Raw genomic sequence first — 26063 nt, 5'->3', positions numbered from 1 at the left:
ACCTAGGAATTCAGTTTTATACAAGTAGCTGTATCTTTATTTATTTATCAGTAACTGTATCTTTAACCTCCTTACTCATGAATGAGGAAGCTCTGTTTGCCTTCCCAGTTGGTTACACCTCTTGAGTCAATTTTTAGATTCCCAACATAGCTGAGGTCCATTGGTTCTCTGATACTCATTAGAGAAGACTCTCAGGCATCTCTATCTTTTTCTGGACTTGGTGCCTAAGGTATGTGGCTTTAGGTCCCAATTATCACTGAGCATTTTTGTTCCTTCTGGTGCCTGGAGATTAGATTTCATTTTTGACCACGACCATATCTTTTATTTCATTTTATTGCTATGTGTTTAGGGTAGGGTGAGTGTGAGGGTGTGTATGTATGTGAATTTAAAGCACAAGCTTGTAACGCTTATTGATCACCAAAAATGGATTTCTCTTGTTAGCATTTTTGAAGTCCAATTCTCTAAAAATTCCCATCTTCATTATTTCCAAAACCATCATTTATTAAAATCTTTCTAATGCCTTCACTAGCACTTTCTGTTTATTATAGTGAGCATCTGGGTGAAAGTTCTTCGAACTTTCTAAGAACGTTCTATAAATTCTGATCTTTACCAACTTAAGAATTCATACCACTAGCCAGGACTTCTTCACTGAGCTAAAGCCTGCCTAACTGAGTGGATTTAATATGTACAAAACTGAGCTCATGATGTCCATCACTCGTCAGCCAAATCTGCTTCTCTCCTACTCTTCTATATCTTATTAAATAGTAATTACATTTTTTTCCTCCCTAGTGGCTCAGGCACAAAACCTTGGAGTCAGCTTTAACTCTTTTCCTTCTCTTATACCCCATAGCCAATCCATCAGCAAGTTTTACCAGCTTTGTTTTCACAATGAATGTATTTATAATATGACTTTTTCTCACTAGCTCTATTATTACCACCCTGGTCTAAGCCACCACAATCTCTCACCTGGATTACTGAAATACCCCGACAGTTCTCCCTGCTTCTGCTCTTACCCCCTCTAATATATGTATATTATATATATTATATAATGAATTTATATATAATATATATTATATATAATGAATTTATATATAATATATATTATATATAATGAATTTATATATAATATATATTATATATAATGAATTTATATATAATATATATTATATATAATGAATTTATATAATATATATATAATAATTATATATAATGAATTTATATATAATATATATTATATATAATGAATTTATATATAATATATAATATATATTATGAATTTATATATAATATATAATATATATTATGAATTTATATATAATATATAATATATATTATGAATTTATATATAATATATAATATATATTATGAATTTATATATAATATATAATATATATTATGAATTTATATATAATATATAATATATATTATGAATTTATATATAATATATTATATATTATGAATTTATATATAATATATTATATATTATGAATTTATATATGATATATATTATATATTATGAATTTATAAATAATATATTATATATATTATGAATTTATATATAATATATATTTATATATATTTATTTATATATTTATATATTATATAATATATAATTATATTTTATTTATATATTATATTTATAATTATATATTAATAATTATATTTATGACTAAATATAATTATTATATTTATAATTAAATATAATTATATATATATTTATATAATATATATATTTATTTATCTTGAGACAAGGTCTTGTGTCACCCAGGCTGGAGTGCAGTGGCATGATCTTGGCTCACTGCAACCTCTGCCTCCTGGGCTCAAGTGATCCTCCTACCTTGGCCTTCTGAGTAGCTGGGACTACAGGTACACAGCACCATGCCCAGCTAATTTTTGTATTTTTAGTAGAGATGGGGTTTTGCCATGTTGCCCCGGCTGGTCTCGAACTCCTGGGCTCAAGTGATCTGCTTGCCTCAGCCTCCCATAGTGCTAAGATTACAGGTGTGAGCCACTGAGCCCAGCCCCCGCTAATTTTTAGTGCAAGAGCCAGAGTGATCTGGTTAAAATATGATTTAAATCATGCCATTCCTATATGCAAAACTCTTCCATGGTTTCTCATGTCACTCTGAATAAATGCCTATATCCTTTCAATGACTTGAAGGCCCTACATGATCTGGTCCCCTGTTACCTTTGCCTATTGCTCTCCCCTTGCTAATTTTGTTCCAGCTACCTTTGCTGTTCCTAGATTATGCCAAGTATAGTCTCATCCCAAGACCTTCACCCTTGCTGTTTCTTCTGTCTGAAATGTTTTTTGCCCAGATGTTGTCGTGGCTCACTCCCTTAACTCCTTCAAGTCATTACACAAAGGCTTTCTTTTTAGTAAATTCTTCCCAAGCTTCCCTATCCAAAATTGTTATCCCAATTGCCCTCAATACTTTCTGTTCTTTTTCCCAGCTTTGTTTCCCCTCTGGGCATTTAGCATTATCTTAAGTACTTGTATTTCTTGTTTATCACCTGGACTTCCTCCAAATATAAACTACATTAAAAAAGGGCAATTCTGCCTGTTTTATGTATTGCTTTGTCCTCTGCGTAGAGTATGACTTAGCACAGTAGGCACTCAATAAATACTGGTTATGTGAATGGATGTTGAACAAACCATCAGCAAAGAATACAGGTTGTAATGTTAATTAGCTGATTGTTGTAACTTGAAGAAGTCTATGAATCCATGTATAATACATTATTGAAAATTCTGTTCTTTAATAGGCCATTCCTTTTGGTAGATAAGAAGAATTTCCTTTTATCCAATCTCCTTCAGCACTACTTGCACTGAGATTGTCTTAGTGCATTTAACAGTTTAAATTTAAATTCACAATATGCCTGGTAAAAGTACGTTAAATCTGTGTCAAAAGATATTTATGCTAATAATTATATGAATTATGAATTAATGTGTTGAAATAATAATTCTTTCCATAAAAATAGAATGTGTTAAAATAAAAGGCCATTATGAAAGTATTTTTGATCTTCTTAACCATGGCGATGCATGCAACAGTATTCTGTTTGGCTATGAAAGATCCCTTTTTCAGACATTTGCCTGAAAAGACCATTTGTCTTTCATTCTGTCCACAGATGTTCTGTTCAGACTTCATTCTCCACTCTTTTGGATGGAGAAGTGTGGGGACAGGGTAATTTGGGTCATTCTTATCCTCAAATTATCAGAAGCATTTATTTTAATTGTGAAAAAAATCAGTTTCTGTGTTACATTTTGAAAGCTCAGCTACTATTAAATTCTTCTCAAGTTGCAAATTGACACACTTATGGAAAAATTTGCAATCAAAGTACTCTCTTGTTGCAGTAATAGCAATTTCCTCTTACTGTAATTTTCTGCAAAGTTCCAAGATTTCTTCAGTGACTAGTCAAACCAATAGCTTCTTTCTTATACATAAGAAAAGAAGGTGCTTAACAATTTGAAACACTTGGGATAGATGATAGCTGCTTCCACACATTTTTTTTAATAAACAAGTAAAACTCTTCGAGATTTTAAATACTTTACAAAAATGTTTTCTCTTAACTTTCTAATTATTGTATGTAGGAAGAAAAAAGTAAATATATGGAAATGGGATAGGATGACAATAGAACTAAATATTAAGTCAAAAAATTTCCGTTTATAAGAAATAACAGCATAGAACTTAAGTCTGCTGTTGTTGGTGGCCTTGCTCATTCTGGTGCATGAAAGAAAAACTTGGAGTCAATCAGGGTGAAGGATGTGGCACTGCACACACCGTAGGTCTTTCATTAGAGTGGGATGAGGTAGCTCTGGATTCTGTCAGTCAGGTCGACCTGATTTTTTTTAAACTTTTATTTTAGGACCGGGGTACATGTATAACTGAAAATGGCTCCAGACTTACTGAAAAATAAGCATGCTTTATAAATATAAACTAGTAAATTAGCAGTCAAATAAGAACAAAAAGACAGTAAGTGGTAAGAATCTAGAGAAGGTCAAAGTACTTAGGTTGGGCAGAGTCAATGTTCCATCAAAAAGAATATCATATGTATCAGATTCTGAAGGAAGGATGTTATTGACTCTTATGCAGGATCCCATAAGGTGAGTCCTCCTGTTCCTATACAGTGGTAAGGTAGGAAGAAGGGAAGTGATTACTTGGAAAATATTCAGGAAGGCTAACATGAATCAACACCCTTGGGAAATAAGAACTGCCATTCTTAGCTCAAAATAATAATCATTTACTGAGGGCTTATTATATGTCAGGCACAATATTAAGCACTTATAAGTGTTTATAAGTGACATAATTGATCCATTTTAATCCTTACAATACATCTGTAAAATGGTTATCATTAACCCCATTTTAAGGAAGAGGAAACTGAGACCCAGAATGCATAAATAAGTTGCTCAGGATCACACAGGTAGGGGTAGAGTCAAAATTCAAAGCCAGGTCCACCAACCCCAAAACCTATACTCCTACTGCATGCATTACTGCCTCCCAAGTAAGTATTATATAGTCATAGTAACAATTAAAGAGAGAGAAAAAGTGCTTCTGGCACTAAGACATCCATTTATGAAAACCTCTCATGACAGGTGATGCAAGTACATTGCTATGTGAAAAGAAAGGATTCTCCAAAACAAAAAGATATCAGTGAGAAAAACACTTTTATATCAATGGAGATAATTCAAACCAATAACATCTTATCAATCTCTAATTTTCATGCTTTCTCAATTTTATTTTAATTAGCAAGTTATATTGCTCTGTAGGTTATAAAAGAAGATTTACAGGAGTTTCTGGGCAACCACTTATAATAATATCTGCATGAAAGGAAGGCTCATGGTAACATCTTAATTTTGCAAGTTAGACAGAAATTAAGGTACAATAATATTATAAGGCCTAGCCTAAGTAGACAGAGATGGGACTGCAATCACATTTCAGTACAAGCCTATTAACAGAACTCAGTTCAATTAGAAAACCCTGTGTCAATACTGATGAGAAACTCATGGATCCAGCCTGCCTTTTGACTAATTCTTTACTCTCTTGAGCTGATTCATTGTGTTATGCCATTTTCCACTGAATACACTCCTCAATACTATGCAATGCTTTGAAATTACTTGGCTCACTTTCTGAAGGAATGGTTTTTACTTACTACATTAGTTCTATGAAGGCAGAAACCATTTGTTTAGGTCACCACTCTATACTCAGCACCTAGCACAGGATGTGACATACAATTATCTGTTGAAGGCATGAATTGAATAGTTACTCACCACCTATGTGTGGGACACTGAGGTATGGGATATGATTCATGGCTTCTCATATGCAACCTGTCAGCACATCCTGTCCAGTTACCTTCAAAACATATCCAGAGTCCAACCCCTTTTCACCACTTCCACTTTAACACTCAGGGTTAAGTCACTCTCATCTCTCACTTGAACTGACCAGATCCTATCTTGTCTCCCTGCTTCCACACTTACCCTTGGCCTCTTCAGTCTATTTTCAACAAATCAGTTGGAGTGATACACTTAGAATGCTTATTTTTCAGCAAGAAAGGAACACACATTACTAATGAAGCAACACCGTGGTAGGAATCAGGAGACCTGACTTCCAGTTCATATTTCAGTCTATATTCCAGCTCTATGACTTTGATCAAGCTACTGGACTGACTACTCTTGACCCCAGTTTCCTCAACTGCGAAATCAGGGATTTGGACCACATGTTCTTAGTATGTTTCATAGAACAATAACTTTCCATGATCATAATTTAAAAATGAATGGAAAACCAGTTAGTGATCACCGATGGAGACCTAATTATTGATGTTTTAGGAAATATTATATGCATACCTGTAATCAGTGTCAGTCTTAACACTGAATGCTAGATTATTCATTGAAAAGCACTTAGTTTATGTTTGATTTCCACCATGTATGGAAATAACTTATCACCAGCCATATTAGATACAGCTATTTTGGGGTGCCTGATTGATGTGTACAATTAACATAGATTTGCCCTTGAGACAGAGGCAGAAAGTTCTAGCAGGTGAAAAGCAGAACTAGGGCAGCTCCTACTCCTGACACTTCTGTTTGACAGAAACTGTTGAAATCTAGGTGTCAAAGAAATAAGAGTAGGCTTGCCTGTCTTTTGTGACAAAGAAATGTTTATAACCAGAAAAAATGGAGAGGACCAGATTTGCTATCTGCAGGCTAATGAATGACAAGGAAATAAACTATGTGTAAAAGAAATAGAGAAATAAATAATATAGAAAGAATCACCTCTAATAGAGATGCATGAAACCCAAGAATCTCAAATGAAGTCACAATTATGGTATGATTGATGATTCTGTCAGCAATGGTGTGACTGAATCATATTTACTGAAAAACTTTTCTGGTTGTGGACTTAATGGTTTTATTTGTAAAAGAATCTGAAATCAAACAGTTTTTTTCTGATTAACTTTATTTTTAGGTTGATTTCTCTGATATAATGTACATATTTTCTCACTATGAAAGTCTGTGTCAGTATAATTTGTTCCAAGAATGCTAGCTTTTATCTAAATATCTTTATCATATTAATACTACGTTTCTGTTAAACTCTTATTCTGAGATTTTTGCTCTTATATAATAGACAAGCTCTCCAACACAACTACTTCAAATGTTTCTACATCTGGTAGTTTTAATAGAGTTTTCTTGATTGAGACTTTTTTCATAACAGAAATATTTTTCGAAGATACTGTATAAAAATAGAAGTTTAAAAAGTTTCAAAAGTCACTATATGCAATTTATTTTATAAAATAATTGAGATATATAATTCAGACTGTTCCTTTTAATACTGAACTATATAGTAAAACATGATTTTAAGACTAAAAAAAAGGAAAATTGGTTTTATCTAACAGAAGGGAAAAAAGAACTTGATGGGGAGATATTTTAACTTCTGCACTTGCAGCAGGAATCAAATCATCATTATGCTGTCAATTTAGATGGCATTTTTCATAGTCCTCTCTGCAGTGCTACACTTGTCTTGTAAATGAGAAAACTGAGTAAAAGAAAGGATGCAACTTATGCAATCTCAGATATAAAAAAATTAAATTTCTGGAGGGCTTGATGTTTGCTGCCACTTCTTCAGAACTGGTTACCTCAAATGCACCTAGATTACATTTTGCTTGTTCTCAGCCCACTGGTGAGGACATTTTGGTAGTACTGTTGGAGGAAGGGTATACTATTTGTGCACTATCATAGTGCCAGACACTGAATCAGATCTTTACATATACTGTCACCACACAGCCAAAGCTTTTACCCAATTATAAAAATATATATGATGGAAAGTACAAAGAAATAGAAAATACAATATCAAAAAACATTTTATAGCAAATGAAGAAGTGTATTTCATATGGCTGTTTCTTGTAATAACCGTATGATAAAAATTGAGGACATTATTTTAAAATGCAACTAAGTGAAGAAGATTCAACATTTGGCTAAGATGTATTTCTCAATATATGCTTTGGTAAATTAAAGAAGTAGGTTGTGGAGATGGTACTCTCATAGGGGTAGGCTACATTCTTGAATCCACTCTAGATTTATGATAATTTATGATTTTTATTTTACCACTGAACCTCATACATACTCTCAGTAGAGAATTTTCAAAGCAGGTTTTACACAGTAAACACTGATAATGGCCACAGAGAAGGAAACCTCAGTTTGGTAGTTTCCTATTGTATCGATTTAGCTAAGCTGGAAGGAACTATGTGTTTTAGAATTCTTTTGTCTATATGGTTCTAGTTTAGGGTTGGCCACTACGTAAATTTGTGTCAGTTTTGGAGAATACAAGTAAAGCAGCAGCTCTTATGCTCCGAAGGTCAGAGCAGGGTGTCAGTCACTGCTGCAGCTGATACACATTGTTTTACTTTTCTGTTGGCTTGCCTTACTGGTGTGAGTCAGCAGCCAGGTCTACAACTCCTTCAGCTCCAATCGGATCTCCTCCTTCAGCACCTGAGTATGGGACCATGAATCTGTGAATCTCCATGGAGAGGGGTACCAGCTTCTTGTTGAAGTTGGAGGAAATGCTCTGGTTTGTGCTCATGGGTTCTAGTTTGTCTTGTTCTTCCTCACTTCATGTCCAGATTTTCTTCCCAACCACTGGCTCTGCTGAGGCATCTTTGCCAGCTCAACTGAATAAGATCTAGTCCTTTATTCCATGCCACTTAGAGATTCTAGTTCCCTGGCTGAACTTCAACGGATATACTCATTAATGCCCAAAAGAAATGCATTCTATTTTAGTCCTAGAAGGCTTCCTGATTTGCTCATCAGGAGATAAATTCCCTTACATGCAGATTAACTAATTTTCTTTCTATATGGAGTTAAGAATAGTTACTATGTACTCAGCACAGTGGAAACAATTTTATATACAACGTATGATTTAATTCTAAAAAAACAGGTAAGCAGTCTTATCCTCTTTTTACCTATGAGAAACTGAGGTTCAGAAATGTGCCTAGGTTTTTATAGCTGATTTAAATACATAGCTGACCTATATAGCTATATATATTTAAATATATAGCTGACCTATATAGCTATATATATTTAAATATATAGCTGACCTATATAGCTGACCTATAGCTGAATTTTTAAAAAGGCAATTCTCTTCTTAATGCTGAACTCTTATCTGGAGACTATCAGACACAAGAACCATTACGTCTTGAGACCACTCCAGATTTATGAAAATAAAAGAAACCATGGGAAGACAACTTATTCTCCTGTTTACTATGGCAGGAAAGTTTACACTAATTTACCTAAAATCAGTCACACATAAAGAACATGGGTTTGAAACATTGATCTATTTCTCAGCATTCCAGGTTGTTTTGGATTGAAGTCTATTAGGATCCTGTTCCTAAATTACCCTGATATTTGTAGAAATGTTAAGAGACAGATTTAGCAATATCATTTAGAACTGAGACTCTAGGTTGAGCTTATGCACTTTGGCCCATTGCCAATTGTTGTCAGAGTCAAAACCAGTGAAAAATCCATTATGGCTGCAAACAATTTAACATAGTTCTTAGAAAATTTATCTTTAAAAAACTATAATCTAACAGTAATAAATTATTGTACCTTAATATCATTTATTAAGAGGAAACTTCAGATAATTTTAGTATATACAGCAAATCATTATACCCATAGTTTTGTGGAAGCTGAGAGTGCTGAAACCATCAAGGGAGTAATATTAATATATTGTGGGAGTTAAGTGAAGAAAATAATTTGGTACAGGTTATGACCTTCAATCAGAATAGGCTTTAAAGAATTCTAGGGGTAAGATAATTCTACCCGTAGTTTTATTAAACTTGAGATGTTGATTAAATGAGTTATGGTGGCAAGGTAATATGAGTAGGGTGATTATGGGAGCAAAAAAAGCCAATTGCCTACAAAATTTGAGGACGTTTTCTGAGGCTATAAAGCTAGGAGACTAATGTCTACAACATAAAAGGGAATGGGGCTTCTTTACACTCTCTGATCAAAGCAACTAAAGGCAGGTATGTCCCCAAATAGTTTTTAATTACTGAACTTACCAACCAAGCCAAGGGCCTGTTATTAGAATTTGTGTATTTTTTTCCCCTAAAGGCAAAAAGGAATTAAAAATAAGACTTAAATTTAGTAAATTTATAATTCAATTCTTCTGCATCATGTTTTACATGGTGCCTCACTAATTAAGCCAAATTTTGTGTTTTGCTTCCTGGCAGTCATTTTCTACCCAGGAACTAGCAGACTGAGACCCACATTTGCTCAAATGTGAAGCTGAAAGGGCTGGCTTGTTTATCAGTAATCTGTTTTATACAGGGAGCAAAAATCTTTCTCAAGAGTGAGGGCATATTTGTGAATCTTTTTGTTTGTTTAATGTTCAAATTTTAAAACTTAAAAATTGAGGAAATAAAAATTTCTAAACATTTAAACAATATTTTCAAAATTAATAAAATTGATGAATTTAATCAGTATCTTAGGAATTCCATTAAGTTACAAGTTTGTACATCAAATCTCTTATAGGCTTACAACACTTTAAAAGCAGCACAGAACATAACAATGAAACCAAAACTGCTTATTCCCACACTCAATCATACAAAAATATTAGTACTGTGGTTTTGCTTCTTTTGTTTTAAAGTATTTCTGTATTGATATTTTGGAAATTTTAATAGTTAATTAAATTTCTTTAATAGTTATGTAACTATTCAGATATATTTCATTTTTGGTGAGTTTTGGCAGTTTGTATGTTTTGAGGAATTGGTCCATTTCATCTGAACTGATAAACTTACATGCACAGAGTTGTATTTCTTTAGTATTCTTTTAATGTCTATGAGGGTTGTAGTGATATCGCCTCTTTTATTCTTGATATTGGTCATTTGAGTCTTCTCTCCTTTTTCCCTTTATCAGTCTTGCTAGATGTTCATCAATTTTTAAATTAAAAAATCCCATAGCTTTTGGTTTGATTTTACCTATTGTTTCTCTGTTTTCAACTTCATTGAATTCCGTTATCTTTATTAAGTCTTCCTTCTGCTTTTTGTTTTGTTCTTTTTTCTAACTTCTTGAGGTAGGGGCTGAGATTATTGACATCTTTCTTCTTTTCTCATATAAGCATTTAGTGCTATAAATTTCCTCTAAGCATATGCTTTTTTATTTTCACTCAGTTTCGTTTTCTTTTATACTTCCTTTTAATCTATGGATTATTTAGAAGTATGTTCTTTAATTTCCAAGTGGCTAGAGATTTACTTGTTATCTTTTTGTTACTGATGTCTAGTTTGATTTCATTATAATCAGAGAACATATTTTGTATTATTTCAAGTTCTTTTAAAGTTAAGGTTTGTTTTATGACTGAAGATAACTTCTATTCTGATGAGTATCTCATGCATATTTGAAAATAATGTGTATTCTGCTGTTGTTGGGTGTCAGTTAGAAACTGCTGGTGGATAGTCATTCAGTACTTCTGTACCCTTGCTGGTGTTTTGTTGAGTGGCTCTATGAATTACTGAGAGATTGATGTTGAAGACCCCAACCTTAATTGTAAATCTTTCAATCTGTCCTTCCAGTTCTGGGAGATTTTGCTTCTACTGTTTGAATCTCTGTTATTTGGTGCACACATGTTTAAGATTGTCATGTCTTCTTAGTGAATTGAACCTCTTTATGCCTGTTGTGGTGGAGGAAGAGAAGCATGACTTTTTTCACGGTTTCTGCCTTGAGAAGAGGCAGGTATTGTTAAAACATTTCTGTCATGTTGGCTAAAGAAAGTCCGTTGGCTAAAGAGAGCAGGCTTTTTGGGGGGCTGTATTTTGTCTGTGCCTATTGATGTTTTCAGGTTGCAGGCTTTTATAGCACCCAGGCCAGGTATACAGGAGGCAAGTAAAAAAGCCTGGGAACTCACAGCACTTCCTTCAGTCTGGAGGTCTCTAGCCTGTTTGCCTTTTTTTTTTTTCACCTTTCAGAGTCTTCTGGTAGATGAGTTAATGTATTTTCTCCAGGTAATTTTTGGTTGTGAGTAGCAGGAAAAATAAAATAAAATGTGTGTACTCCATCTTATCTGGGACTAAAAGTTTGTATTTGTGAATCTTTAAACCTTCAAAGAGTAATTCTATTATTAAATTCCCTAGTCTGGCCAGTTGCATTATAAGTACACCAGTTTGTGGCGAATGAGAATATGGGGGGATAGGAGGAGTACCGATAGTTGATTTGTTTTTTTTTTTAAACAAACCTTCCTAAATATGAAAGCAAAAAGAACCAATTGTATAAATAAGTGAGGAAGTACAAGTGAACTAATTTTTTGTGGACTAGCATTCACCAAAACTGTTTCATATTTATAACCAAGTAAAGCCAATATTTTTTTCTTCTTCTTTTAACCATATATCTGTAACTAGGCAGTGGGTTTCCACAGTTTTTGACTGTGGTTCCCTAAGACAGGCCAACAGATTCCTTGGGTCTATCTCTTTATCTCTACTTTTCAATGGAAAAAATAACTAGGTATACCAATAGACGATTACTCTGTAAGTACTGTTGGGTATGGATGATTCACAGTATCATTCTTGAAAAATTATAGGTAAATATGAATCACTACATACTAGAGGGTAAAGCAAGAAACCTAAAACAAACTAAAATTGATAGTGATGAAGTCTAACGATAACTTATAATGAAAATAAATAGCTGCTAAAAACTATAGGTTACTTTTTAAAAAATCCCAATGATGTATCAATAGAGCATTCCTCCTGAAAACCACAGAAAACCGGATCATCTATACTTGCGCTTGTGCAATATGAACATGATTGCACTGTCAGGGCTGCATAGGTACCAGGCTGATACGGTTTGGCTGTGTCCCCACCCAAATCTCATCTTGAACTGTAGTTCCCATAATCCCCACATATGGTGGGAGGGACCCAGTGGGAGGTAATTGAAGCATGGGGGCAGTTACCTCCATGATGTTCTTGTGATAGTGAGTTCTCATGAGATTTGATGGTTTTATAAGGGGCTTTCCCCTCCCCTTCACTCTTGGCTGTCACCATGTGAAGAAAGACATATTTGCTTCCCCTTCTGCCATGATTGTAAGTTTCCTGAGGCCTCCCTAGCCCTGTGGAACTGTGAGTCAATTAAATCTCTTTCCTTTATAATTACCGAGTCCTGGGTATGTCTTTTTTTTTTTTTTTGAGACAGAGTCTCGCTCTGTCGCCCAGGCTGGAGTGCAGTGGTGCAATCTCGGCTCACTGCAAGCTCCGCACCCCCAGGGTTCATGCCATTCTCCTGCCTCAGCTTCCCGAGTAGCTGGGACTACAGGCGCCCGCCACCTCGCCCGGCTAATTTTTTTTTTTTGTATTTTTAGTAGAGACGGGGTTTCACCATGTTAGCCAGGATGGTCTCGATCTCCTGACCTCGTGATCCGCCTGCCTCGGCCTCCCAAAGTGCTGGGATTACAGGTGTGAGCCACCGAGCCTGGCCAGGTATGTCTTTATTAGCAGTGTGAGAATGAACTAATACAGTAAATTGGTACCAGTAGAGTGGGGTGCTGCTATAAGGATACCCAAAAATGTGGAAGTGACTTTGGAACTGGGTAACAGGCAGAGGTTGGAACAGTTTAGAAGACTCGGAAGAAGACAGGAAAATGTGGGAAAGTTTGGAACTTCTTAGACACTTGTTGAATGGCTTTGACCAAAATGCTGATAGTGATATGTACAATGAAGTCCAGGCTGAGGTGGTCTCTGATGAAGATGAGAAACTTGTGGGGAACTGGAGCAAAGGTGACTCTTGCTGTGCTTTAGCAAAGAGACTGGTGGCATTTTTCCCCTGCCCTAGAGATCTGTGGAGCTTTGAACTTGAGAGAGATGATTTAGGGTATCTGGTGGAAAAAATTTCTCAGAGCAAAGTGTTCAAGAGGAAGCAGACCATAAAAATTTGGAAAAGTTACAGCCTGACAATGCAGTAGAAAAGAAAAACCCATTTTCTGGGGAGAAATTCAAACCTGCTGCAGAAATTTGCATGAGTAACAAGGAGCCGAATGTTTATCACCAAAACAATGGGGAAAATGTCTCCAGGTGATGTCAGAGACCTTCATGGCAGCCCCTCATGTCACAGGCTGGGAGGCTTAGGAGGAAAAAATGGTTTTGTGGGCCAGGTCCAGGATCCCTCTGCAGTGTGCAGCCTAGGGACTTGGTGCCCTGCATCCCAGCCACTCCAGTCATGGCTAAAAGGGGCCAAGGTATAGGTTGGGCTGTGGCTTCAGAGGGTGCAAGCCCCAAGCCTTGGTAGTCAAGAATTGAGATTTGGGAACCTCTGCCTATATTCCAGAGGATGTATGGAAATGCCTGGGTGTCTAGGTAGGAGTTTGCTGCAGGGGTGGAGCCCTCATTGAGAACCTCTGCTAGGGCAGTGCAGAGGGAAATGTGGGTTCAGAGCCCCCGCACAAAGTCTCCACTGGGGCACTGCCTAGTAGAGCTATGAGAAGAGGACCACCATCCTCCAGACCCCAGAATGGTAGATCTACCAACAGCTTGCACTGTGCTCCTGGAAAAGCTGCAGGCACTCAATGCCAGTCCATGAAAGCAGTCAGGAGTGGGGCTGTACCCTGCAAAGCCACAGGGGCAGAGTTGCCCAAGGCTGTGGGACCCCACCTCTTGCATCAGTGTGACCCAAATGTGAGACATGGAGTCAAAGGAGATCATTTTGGAGCTTTAAGATTTGGCTGCCCTGCTGGATTTCAGACTTGCATGTGGCCTGTTGCCCCTTTGTTTTGGCCAATTTCTCCCATTTGGAATGGGTGTATTTACCTAATGCCTGTGCCCCCATTTTATCTAGGCAGTAACTAACTTGCTTTTGATTCTACAGGGTCCTCAGCAGAAGGGACTTGCCTTGTCTCAGATAAGACTTTGGACTTGGACTTTTGAGTTAATGCTGGAATGAGTTAAGACTTTGGGGGACTGTTGGGAAGTTCTGTTTTGAAATGTGAGGACATGAAATTTGGGAAGGACTAAGGGTGTAATGATATGGTTTGGCTGTGTTCCCACCCAAATCTCATCTTGAATTATAGTTCCCACAATCCCCATGTATTATGGGAGGGACCTGGTGGGAGGTAATTGAATCATGGCAGCAGTTACCTCCATGCTGTTCTCATGATAGTGATTTATCATGAGAGCTGATGGCTTTATAAGGGGCTTCCCCTCTCCCGCTTTGCTCTGTGCTTTTCCTTGCTGTCGCCATGTGAAGAAGGATGTGTGTGCTTCCTCTTCTGAAACGATTGTAAGTTTCCTGAGGCCTCCCCAGTCCTGTGGAACTGTGAGTCAATTAAACCTCTTTCCTTTATAAATTACCCAGTCTTGAGTATGTCCTTACAGCAGTGTAAGAATGAACTAAAACACAGGCATACTGAAAAAATACTAAATTAGAATATTCAATAAATTCTATGAATGTATTATTTAATTATTATTCAATCTGTAAACTTTTAAACTCATTTAGTAGGTTACTAGTAAGCAATATCTAGTCACAAGTGAAAATGGAAGTCTGTGATGTGTTATTTGCCCATAAGAATCAAAGAAAGGACTGTCACTTCTGGGTCAGACCTCAGTCATCGGAGCCCTTTGCCAAGGATGGCCCATACTTTGGGAATTACTGCTGTAGGGAAGCAGCCCACTGGGAAACACTTTTCATAGTACAGACTGTTCCCATGTAGGGCTTTGCAAATGCTACTATGAAGCATTTTAGAAATAATAAAGTCATCCATAGGAATCAGAGAATATACAAATGAATAGGATAATATTTAGTGTACTGTTGTACTCTAACATGTCTAAATGTACCTTGATTGGGAGAAACATCATGTCATTCTGTACTACAGCTGTCTTCTGGGTGAATAAAGTCAAAATAGAGAGAAATTGGTTGTTATAAACAAGTGATGGCTTAGAGGTGGCTTCTTTGCCACTAAAATAACTGATCTCTTCTTTGAATTACTTTTATCCTGAAAGAATGCAGCTAAGTCAGGCAGCCGTTAGACAAACCAACCTTTATAACTGTAGGTAAATTTAATTATGAATGTTTATATGTTAATAATATCACAGTTTTTCCATTATTGTGATAATAATAGCTCTGTCTTCCCTAATAGATGATAAAATCCTTATGAGCAGAAATGGCTTTAGTCACACAGAGGTGTGAATTTTGGAGTCAGGATGCTTGGACTCATTTCTAAACTCTGCTATTTTCTAGCTCTTTAAGGTAAATTCTGTGTTCCGGTTCCTTTCAGTTCTGCAGAATAGAAATAATGATTTCAACCTCATAGGATCATTTTGAAGATTCCAAGAGATACTGTATTTAAGTCCTTAGCATAGGAGCTTAGTAAGTAATCAGTAAATGTTAGCTATTAGTAATATTAGCAGTGGAAATATTATAGGGATACCTCCTGTTACTGTGCTTCAATTCATTCCTTGAGGATTGCAATTTTTACAAATGGAAGGTTCTGGCAATTTTGTGCTGAAGGAGTCTATTGGTACCATTTTTCCGATAGCATGTGCTCATTTCATGTCTCTGTATCATATTTTGGTAATTCTCACAATATTTAAAACTTTTTCATTATTATTATATCTGTTATGGTGATCTGTGATCAGTGATCATTGATGTTACTACTGTAATTATTTTGGGGTGCCATGAACAACAGTACACTAAATAACACATTTTCAATATAGATGAAACAGCCTTATAGTGGAAGATGATGCCATCTAGGACTTTCATAGCTAGAGAGGAGAAGTCAATGCCTGGCTTCAAAGCTTCAGAAGACAGGCTGACACAGAAGAAAACAGAAGAAAGTTTAAGTGGTCTGGATGGAAGATCAAAACCAGCCACAACATTCCCTTACACCAAAGCCTAATCCAGGGCAAGGCCCTAACTCTCTTCAATTCTATGAAGGCTGAGAGAGGTAAGGAAGCTGCAGAAGCAAAGTTGGAAGCTAGCAGAGGTTGGTTCACGAGGATTAAAGAAAGAAGTCATGTAAGACAATAGACTTAATAAATGTTGTGTCTGTTTTTACTGTTCTCCCAATGGGCTGTTCTCCCATCTCTTTTCCTCTCCTCAGGCTTCTCTATTCCCTGAGAAACAAGTTTTAGAATTAGTCCAATTAATTAACCCTACGATGGCCTCTAAGTGTTCAAGTGAAAGGAAGAGTCACATGTCTCTCACTTTAAATCAAAGCTAGAAATGATTAAGCTTAGTGAGGAAGGCATGTCAAAAGCCAAGATACACTGAAAGCAAGGCCTCCAATATAAAAATGATAGGAAAACGAAACAGCCTTATTGCTGATAGGGAGAAAGTTTGAGTGGTCTGGATAGAAGATCAAACCAGCCATAACATTCACTTAAAACAAAGCCTAATCCAGAGCAAGGCCCTAACTCTCTTCAAGTCTATGGAGGATCAGAGAGGTAAGGAAGCTACAGAAGAAAAGTTGGAGGCTAGCAGAGGCTGGTTTATGAGGTTTAAGGAAAGAAGCCATCTCCATAACAAAAAAGTGCAAGGTGAAGTAACAAGTGCTGATGGAGAAGCTGCAGCAAGTTATCCGGAAGATCTAGCTAAGATCATTGATGAAGGTGGCTACACTAAACAATAGAATTTTCAATACAGATGAAATGCCTTACAGTGGAAGAAGATGCCATCTAGGACTTTCATAGCTTGAGAGAAGTCAATGCCTAGCTTCAAACCATAAAACAGGCTGACTCTCTTGTTAGGGGCTAATGGAGTTGATGACTTTAACTTGAAGCCAATGCTCATTTACCATTCTGAAAATCCTAGGGCCCTTGAGAATGATGCTAAATTAACTCTACCTGTACTTTATAAATGAAACAACAAAGCCTGGAAAACAGCACATCTATTTATAGCATGGTTTTCTGAATATTTTAAGCCTATCATTGGAACCTACTGCTCAGAAAAAAAAGATTCCTTTCAAAATTACTGCTCATTGACAATGTACCTGGTCAACCAAGAGCTCTGTTGGAGATGTACAAAGTTAATGTTGTTTTCATGTTTGCTAATATATCAGCCATTCAACTGCCCATGGATCAAGGAGTAATTTCAAATTTCAAGTCTTATTATTTAAGAAATGCATTTTGTAACGCTATAGCTGCCATAGATAGTGATTCCTCTGATGGATCTGGGCAAAGTAAGTTGAAAACCTTGTCAAAAAGAATTCACTATTCTAGATGCCATTAAGAACGTTTGTGATTCACAGGAGGAGGTCAAAATATCAAGATTAACAAGAATTTAGAAGAAATTGAATCCAACCCTCCTGGATGACTTTGAGGGGTTCAAAACTTTAGTGGAGGAAGTCACTGCAAATGTTGTGGAAATAACAAGAGACTAGAATTGGAAGTAGAGCCTGACCCCAATTTTGAATGAAGTTCTATTGTGGATATAATGCTGTTGAACAGCATCTCATGCTGCTAATAAATCTTTTGTGAAAGGAAGAGTAAATTGATAGAGCAAACTTTGTCATTTTGTTTTAAGAAATTGTCATAACCAACCCAACTTTCAGCTACCACCACCCTGATTAGTCAGCAGACATCAACATTGAGGCAAAACCCTCCACCAGCAAAAATAATAATAATAATAACAACTTGCTGAAGGCTCACATAATCATTAGCATATTTTAGCAATATTTCCTAATTAAGTTATGTACATTGTTTTTTAGACATAATGCTATTGTGTGCTTAGCAGACTACAGTATAGTATAAACATAACTATTATACGCACTGGGAACCTAAAAAATCTTGTCTGACTTGCTTTATTGTAATATTTACTTTATTGTGGTTGTCTGGAACTGAACATGCATTATCTCTGAGATATGCCTGTATTAGTCTTTGTATATACCACTGCACTTAGACCTGGCTTTGTGGCTTTACACATCGTTGCCACTATACAACTGTTGTTAGGTTTCTGTTAAATTATGCTATTTTTTGAGGGGCAATATAGTATGCTAAGAGCCAGACTGCAAATGTTCAAATCCTAGCTCTACCACATAACTACCTAATTAATCCATGTGCCTCAGCTTTCTAGTCTGTAAAATGAGGATAACACCAGCAACTGAGCTTCCTCACAGCATTATGAGATTTAAATAAGATAGTATTTGTAATCAGAATAGCATTTTCATAATGTTTATTTACTTGCTAAATTTTAAAAAAATAAAAATGGTTTTCAACAGTTCTACCCCTCTCTTCCCTCCTTCAAAAAAAGCCACAAAACCTCACGAATTGGCCACAGTGGCTGAAAGTACTTATCAGACATAAAACAATTGAATGTTTGCAGTTATATCCTAAAAAAACAAAGAGAGGCCACCTAAATGTTTGAATATCATGAAAGGAATTATCCAGATTTTTGAACACCTACTAAGTCTGTTTTTAATCATCCAAAATTACATCAGTATTCAGTTTATGAAAGTATACCTACATACTGCTTGAATCTATAATCCAATTTTACTTGTTCTGGCATCTCAGCAAGTAGACTTAAAATAAATGACTATTATTATTATCACTATTATTTTTGGAGACAGTGTCTCACTCTGTCACCCAGGCTGGGGTGCAGTGGTGCAAACATGGCTCACTGTAGCCTAGACCTTCCAGGCTCCAGTGATTCTCCTGCCTTAGCCCCCCAAGTAGCTGGGACTATAGGTGCATGCTACCACATCCAGCTAATTTTTGTATTTTTTGTAGAGATGGGGTTTCGACATGTTGTCCAGGTTGGTCTCAAACTCCTGAGCTGAGGCAATCCACCTGCCTTGGCCTCCCAAAGTGCTGGGATTACAGGCATGAGCCACAGTGCTCGGCCTAAGTAATTATTTTGTATATGAATTTAGTTTAGCAGCTTTAATGTGAGAGCAAGTTATCATATGCACATCATATTGGGGAAAAATAAGTCCTACAAGATTTAAAGATGAGATTCAGAATAATTCAGTTATTCTTTAAAGACTTTTCTTACCACATCTGAATTTCACACAAACACACACACACACACACACACACAGACACACCCCACACAAAAACTTCTGTCTGCCTTTTCTTCATGTACTCTCAGGTTAGATGAGGGCTTTGGCAGCTAACAGCTTCCACATTTTCAGACAGAGTCAGTAAGTAGGTAAAATAAATTTATGCTCTTTTGAAAAATGTCATAGCATGCTTGGCTGATGGGCATATTGGGACCTTTGTAATGAGATGGCAGGGAAAGGAAGCAAGCAAGAACTAGCTGGAACTGAAATTTTCAGCTGGAGTGAAGGAGGTAGGGTAGGGGATGTAAGGCAGCTAACCCTGTTGCATTGTTGGCCCCTGTGGGGTTGGCCTAGGAGATGGAGGGGGCTATGTTTGCAGGTTGAAGACACTGAGAAAGCCACTGAAGTTCCTGTCAAATTTACTCACTCACTCATTAATTCATTTACTCATAACATTTTTATTGAGAGCTTATAAGGTACTACATTTGTACTAGGTGCTGAAATACAGTACTGAACAAAATGGAGAAATTGTCCCTGCTTATCATCATAAACATGGGCATACCTGTCCTACCATGTACAGGAGAGAAAGACACTAAGCAGATGTTCACATAAATATATAATTAAAAATCCCAACAAAGGTTTTGAAGAAAAACTACTGGATGATAAGAGAAAATAGGAGAACTGATTTAGTTCAGAGGGTAGTGGTCAGGGAAGATGTCCTTGTGATTTCAGGTTTAGATAGGCAGGAATTCTTGGGAGAAAAAAGAGATAAAAGCATTCTCGTAGCGGGAATAGCATGTTGAAAAGGAAAGTGGTGGCAAAGAGCTGGTGAACGACTAGGGTAGCTACAGCACAGTGAATAATTTCCTTTTAAATAAGTTTAAGAAAAATATATATAAACTAGAATATCAGATATATGGAATTAATAAAAATATATTTTATAATCCCATACACTTCTAAATCTTCATTATAGGATAATGAGTTGAACCCTGAAGCCAAACAATATTTGTCTTGCTTTGTGTATTTTTATTGGGCTGTTTTCCACAACAGAATAGTGAAGATTATACTCTAGGTGTGCTTATAAGGAACACTGCATGCATGCATGCACACACCCCTTTACTTTGCTGTTTAAGGGGATTTAAATTCATACTAAATTTTCTCTAACTTTTAACTTAAAATCTTTAGATTACATAGAGCTAGTATTACAGCAAAGATAGAAGCCTATGAAATGCAATACTCAATCTTCATAGTCCTCTTCCACTTAAGTCCTATTCCATTAAACATGGCCATGTTATCCAAAGGAGTAATTGGCAAAAATGAAGATTAGTGGTTCATCATGAAAGCAATTAGATTACAGATTGATACTGACATTGTGTTTTCAGGAAAATTTAACATAAGAAAAAAGCCTTTCATTTTTAAATAAGCATGTATAAACAGGTAAAAATAAAACAGAAATTCCTGTGAAATATAAAAAGCTATTATTTAAGAGTATGTTGTTTTGTCTCCAAAGTCCAAGCATTGTTAACTATAATATTCTGTTGTCCCAGCAATAGATCAAGCTAAATAACTATTTGTGTTTTATAACAGTGGCAGCTCAGCATGTTTCCCCTAACTTAATAAATAGTAACATGAGGCAAAAGATAATTTTGGATAGAAATCAATCCAGGCACTGAAAACATTACTAACATCATCATACAAGGGCACATGTTTTTTCAAGTCAAGCCTTTCAAAATGCACTAATTTATTCATTAAAGCACAAATTCCTCTGTATATGGAATGTGTACCATGCACAAAGCAATAGGATAGAGTGTGGAAAGACCCCTGGAGTAGGTGATTTGGGTTCTAGGCCTGACAACAGCACTTACTTTTTTTTTTTTTTTTTTTTTTTTTGCAAAACAGCTTTTGTAAATCATTTCTGAGTTTGAGTTTTGTTATTTGCAAATAGGGTTGCTGTGAAGTTCAAAAGACATATCAAATGTGGAAACTTCCTTGCTAACTGTGAAAGTACTAAATAAGTGCAAGGTGAGATCCTCAAGGGAACTCAAGAGCCTAGTAAAAATCCCACCAATTAGAGTTCTCTCTTTTAGAACATTGGTTATAGATATCCAACATGCACTTGGGGGTTAGCGATTATTTTGCTTCTTCTAAACCTGACAACGGAGTTAGGAAGTACCCAGACTTCTACTCTGGAATTGGTGTATCAGCATTATAGGGGAAGATCTCCCAAAGTTAACAATATTCCTTACTCTATGCTGGTCCTCTGTCAAAAATTAGTTGAGATAGATGTCAACTATCTGGGAAATACCATGTTACAGATTCAAGACATATAATAAAAACAGGAGGCAAAAGTGGACTCTGATTTCTTTCTAGAATAAATTTCTAGAAGTGAAGTTAGTAGACCAGATCCTTGATATACATAACCAAATAATGTCCTTCAGAAAGGTGGTAACAGTTTATACTCCTCAAAAATATTTGCAATATTCCTGATTACCAATTGGGCTCACCTTTTACTGTCTTCCCTAATTTAATACCTCATAATTCACAAGACTTAACTACTTACCTTCCCCACACAGTATAACATCTGTCAGGATATGCATGACAGAATGGAACAGGCTGAGTATTTAAATGTGCCTTCAATGGCTCACTACTCTCAGGATAAATCCAAACTTTTAATAATTTGTACACTATGAGTCAAAGTGATGGTCTCTTCTTCCTTCTCTAGGTTCATCTCTCACTACCAACTACCCTCTCGAACAGGCCATCTGTGCCTCATCTTCAAACTTTTGTTCAGGGTATTACTTATGACTGGAATACCAGATTCTAGAGGAAGCTCAGTGCTCATATAGTTCTTCTGAATAGTGGTAATAACAAAAGTGGTTCCCTTTCAAACAACTAAGAGTACTGATTTCAGGCTGACTCTGAATGTCTATGGAAAAAATAATAATTCAAGCCATCAGTCATTTAATGGAGCAGATTCTGATACAGGCACTAGTGTCTTAGAAAGAGACTTTTGAGAGTATGTAACTGGGGAGAAGGGAGGGTAAAGAATGAGGCACCTAGGAGTGCTAATAACACTATAGTCCAAATAAAAAACATTTTTCTACACTCTAGTTTTATGAAAGAGATATAGAATAAGTAGATGATTTAAGAGATTTGCTCAGAGAAACAACTCAATTGTAAGTTATTAAATCTTTCACATTTTGAATGCCTAGATGGTATATCTTCTACAGCAGGGGCAGATTAAAATTTTTTTGATATTTTAAGCATTAAGCACAGTCATTCAAATTACTTAAAAACTTGCAGTCCATGTTTTTCAAGGGCTCCTAATAAGAAGCTATAGTTCCAGTGACACAACAAACTTTTAACCAAAATGGTTTAAAATGCAACATTTTGTGGATTAAATGTTCCTGCTAACATGATTCTCAGCTTCCACATGGCCATTATCCTAGTTTCTCATCATCCATATGGCCTGGACTTAATAGCCCTGCTTCTGATCTCTCAAATGATGCTCTGCACTAGAGAGATCTGACAGGCCGATTTGATCATGCAAGTTCCCAGTTCAAAATTATTCAATAGCTCTTTATTACTGCAGGAAAGAACCTAAGTACTTTATCATACAGTTCCTGATCTAACCTTTACCTATGTCTCCAGGCCCATCTACTGCCCCTTCCTCATGCCATTTCCTCCAGTTGTTAATAAACCAGCAATTATAAGCCACACGAAATCCTTGGAACATGCCACATTCTCACACATTTGTGGCGTACCTGCATATGCCTTCGCACTAAAATACTGCTTCTCATATTTTATTCTTCATTCAAATGCTCCCCACTCTGAAGCCTTTTCTCACTTCCCCTAAAGACTAAGGCTCTATTTCTCCTATGTTCGTCTTATACTTTCTGCACCCACCCATCACAACAGTTAAGTTATACTGGGACTCTCAGCATGTCTTTCTCCCCATATAATGGTATGTCACGTCTTCCCATTTTACCTCTAGCCCTACCCTCCATGTCTAGCAAATAATAGATGCTCATTTTTAAATGGAATCATGACTATATTAAAATTATATCTTTAATGTTGAACTTTATAGCTATCTGTGCATTGCATAGTATCACACTGATGATTAATCAGCTATTTATTATTGTTCTCCATCAATTTTGTGCCTATTAAGTTATCCCATTAAAATCCAACTTGCTACAACTATGAACTCATTGAACACATAAACTTAAGAAAAAAATCAATTACCCATCATTTTTTAAGGGCATAAACTTTAAAGTTAGGCTCTTCTGTGAAAATCTAGTAAAAGGATAAAAATAACCTAGACTTTACCCGAAAGAGTCACTTGCCAGTCTTCCAATAAAAGCTGTATTGAAGAGTCTTTGAAATTTTACTTACATGGTATAGTGTGGTCTCTGGCACAGGAGTGCCCATGATGTCTTGTCTCAGTGCATCCATTTGTAAACTAGGTAGCAATGAATAGTGAGTTGGGCTATTACTTTTATCACCCTTCTTTTTTGACTTCTTCCCTGTGTCCTTTTTGCTGTTTCTCTGAAACATGTATTCTTCTTGAGCAATCTTTTCATTGCTCATATACCGAAGTAGAGAGTTTTCTATATAAAAAGAGATAAATACACCAATGTAAATATACAAATACCCCAAATTTACCATTCTTTCTCAATTGTGCTATTATTAGGTTGGCGCAAAAGTAATTGCAGTTTTTCCCATTACTTTTAATCACAAGAACCGCAATTACTTTTGCCCCAACCTAATATATTTCATTTCAGAACTTTAACTTGATTTAACTTATAAAATATGTAGTGAAATATGGTATATCTTAATTATTTGGTATGATACGACAATAAAAAATAGACAGTCGATAGATTATTTCTCCAAGTTTTAGCTTTGGACCAACTACATTAGAATCACCTCTGAAACTTGAATCAGAAATTCTAGGTGTGTAGCTTATAAAATTTGTAACAATCCCCCTCATAGGGATTTTGCCAAAGCCCAATAACAAACACCGGCCCATGGCATGCAAGGTAGTGTGCTTGGAGAAGTTAAGGCCCACATTAAGAACCAATAGTCAGGAAATTTAGTTCAGGAATTCTATGCTTAAATTGGTAGTCAGCTCTTAGTACTTCACATGGTTCCCCTCCCCATCAACAAAAGTCACTAAAATATGAAGTCCCAAAACAGTGACTCTGAGATAGCATGTGATAAGCATTTCTCTTTTATACTTTTCTTGATTTATTCTACAGAATAAATGAGATTAGAAATTGAAGATTGGAAAATGGAATGAATACACAGATATAAAGGAAACTGTCAATGTTCCTGTATTTATCAACATTTTCAGAAATGCTCACTCCATAAAACAAGTATTAAGAAGACTAACGAATCAGATATTCATGCCTGCTTGTCCATATGGTCTGCGGATCTGTGCAGTAATAAAATAAATTCTGTATACTGGCTAGAAATAACAAGAAAATGGGTCAAACATATCATGAAGGAAGCTTAGTGAACTTACATTCTATGAATAGTTTTTTGTTTTGATTTGTTTTATTTTCCACCTATGACCTTACGGCTCTCTACTTCAGAAAGTCAAAGTAGCAGCATGACCCACTGGGCCCACCATACCCACACTTGATCAAATCCTATTCAGTAGGGAAACTTTCAGTTGCTCTCTATTGCGCATCTCTATAGCAGGATAAGTTAACATAAAAACTTACTTTTGGTAGATCCTTCAAGAGTAGCCCACCCCCATGTAAGAAGATAACTCTGAGCAGCAAACAGAACAGGAAAAAAAAGCAAAGTTTTTTTTTTTTTTCTATTTCTACATGGTTTTTGTTAGAAGTCACTGACCCAGTTTCCATTAGCTTTTAACCCATGTGCTTCAACGCTCATTTTGAGGTTGATTCCACACAAAATTGGTGAGGTTGCATTGCAGACCGATGAGGACTGATGATAAACTCTTCGTATTCACTGAACTTAATTATTTTATGCAGTTTCACACTTCTGACCTTGTGTTCCAAATATTACCTTTCACATAACAATCAGATATTTACTTTTAACACCGTACTTAAGTACCTGGAACCCCTCAGAAGGCATTCAGAGACAATATCTGTTTAATAATGGGTCAAGATAGTCAAATGTTGGTCTTACTTGGTTTTGTTGTACAATAAAGTCAATGATAGAATAAGTTTTCCACTGAAGCCATAACAATCTATTTACAGAACATTTAAATTCGCTTATTGTTCAAACAACCCAGCCTACACTGAAATTCTAGAACACTTACCTCTTCTACTATCTCTCTTCATCTTATTTGGATCTTCATAGTCCCCCACCCAATTATATTCCACTGGCATAGATATAGGTCGTAGCTTGCCTAAACACAGAGAACAAAGTTCACATCACATTGTTTTTCTTCCCCATGTCTGCTCAAACTTACACTGATTTTTAGCTAAAGTCTACCAAACACACTCACTCTTATGCAACATTATGGTTGGCATTTGTGTAGATGGAGAAAATGTGTTTTGAGCCAGAAGGTGAAATTGCCTATTGGCCAGGTGATAAAGCAAACTTAAGGTACTTTTTATAAATAATAATGAATAGCCTAGG

At 36.0% G+C, this 26063-nt stretch overlaps 1 protein-coding gene across 5 annotated transcripts in view; it reads right to left on the bottom strand.

Annotated features, from left to right (window-relative positions):
* CNKSR2 (connector enhancer of kinase suppressor of Ras 2) overlaps positions 1-26063 on the bottom strand; it is a 277648-nt gene that overhangs the window by 68837 nt on the left and 182748 nt on the right. For 3 of the 5 annotated variants that reach the window (XM_030807378.1, XM_030807380.1, XM_030807377.1), the window contains 2 exons: positions 25741-25830; positions 23844-24058 (listed from right to left, as the gene is read on the bottom strand). In XM_030807378.1, coding sequence (XP_030663238.1) covers positions 23844-24058; positions 25741-25830 — 305 coding nt within the window. The remainder of the gene's footprint in view (positions 1-23843; positions 24059-25740; positions 25831-26063) is intronic. The other 2 variants (XM_030807379.1, XM_030807381.1) reach the window with 1 other exon arrangement.

Source organism: Nomascus leucogenys, chromosome X (assembly GCF_006542625.1).
Source record: "Nomascus leucogenys isolate Asia chromosome X, Asia_NLE_v1, whole genome shotgun sequence".
Classification (NCBI taxonomy): Eukaryota; Metazoa; Chordata; class Mammalia; order Primates; family Hylobatidae; genus Nomascus; species Nomascus leucogenys.
The sequence above is the reverse complement of the archived record's forward strand: the minus strand, read 5'-3'. Positions and strand labels throughout refer to the sequence as shown.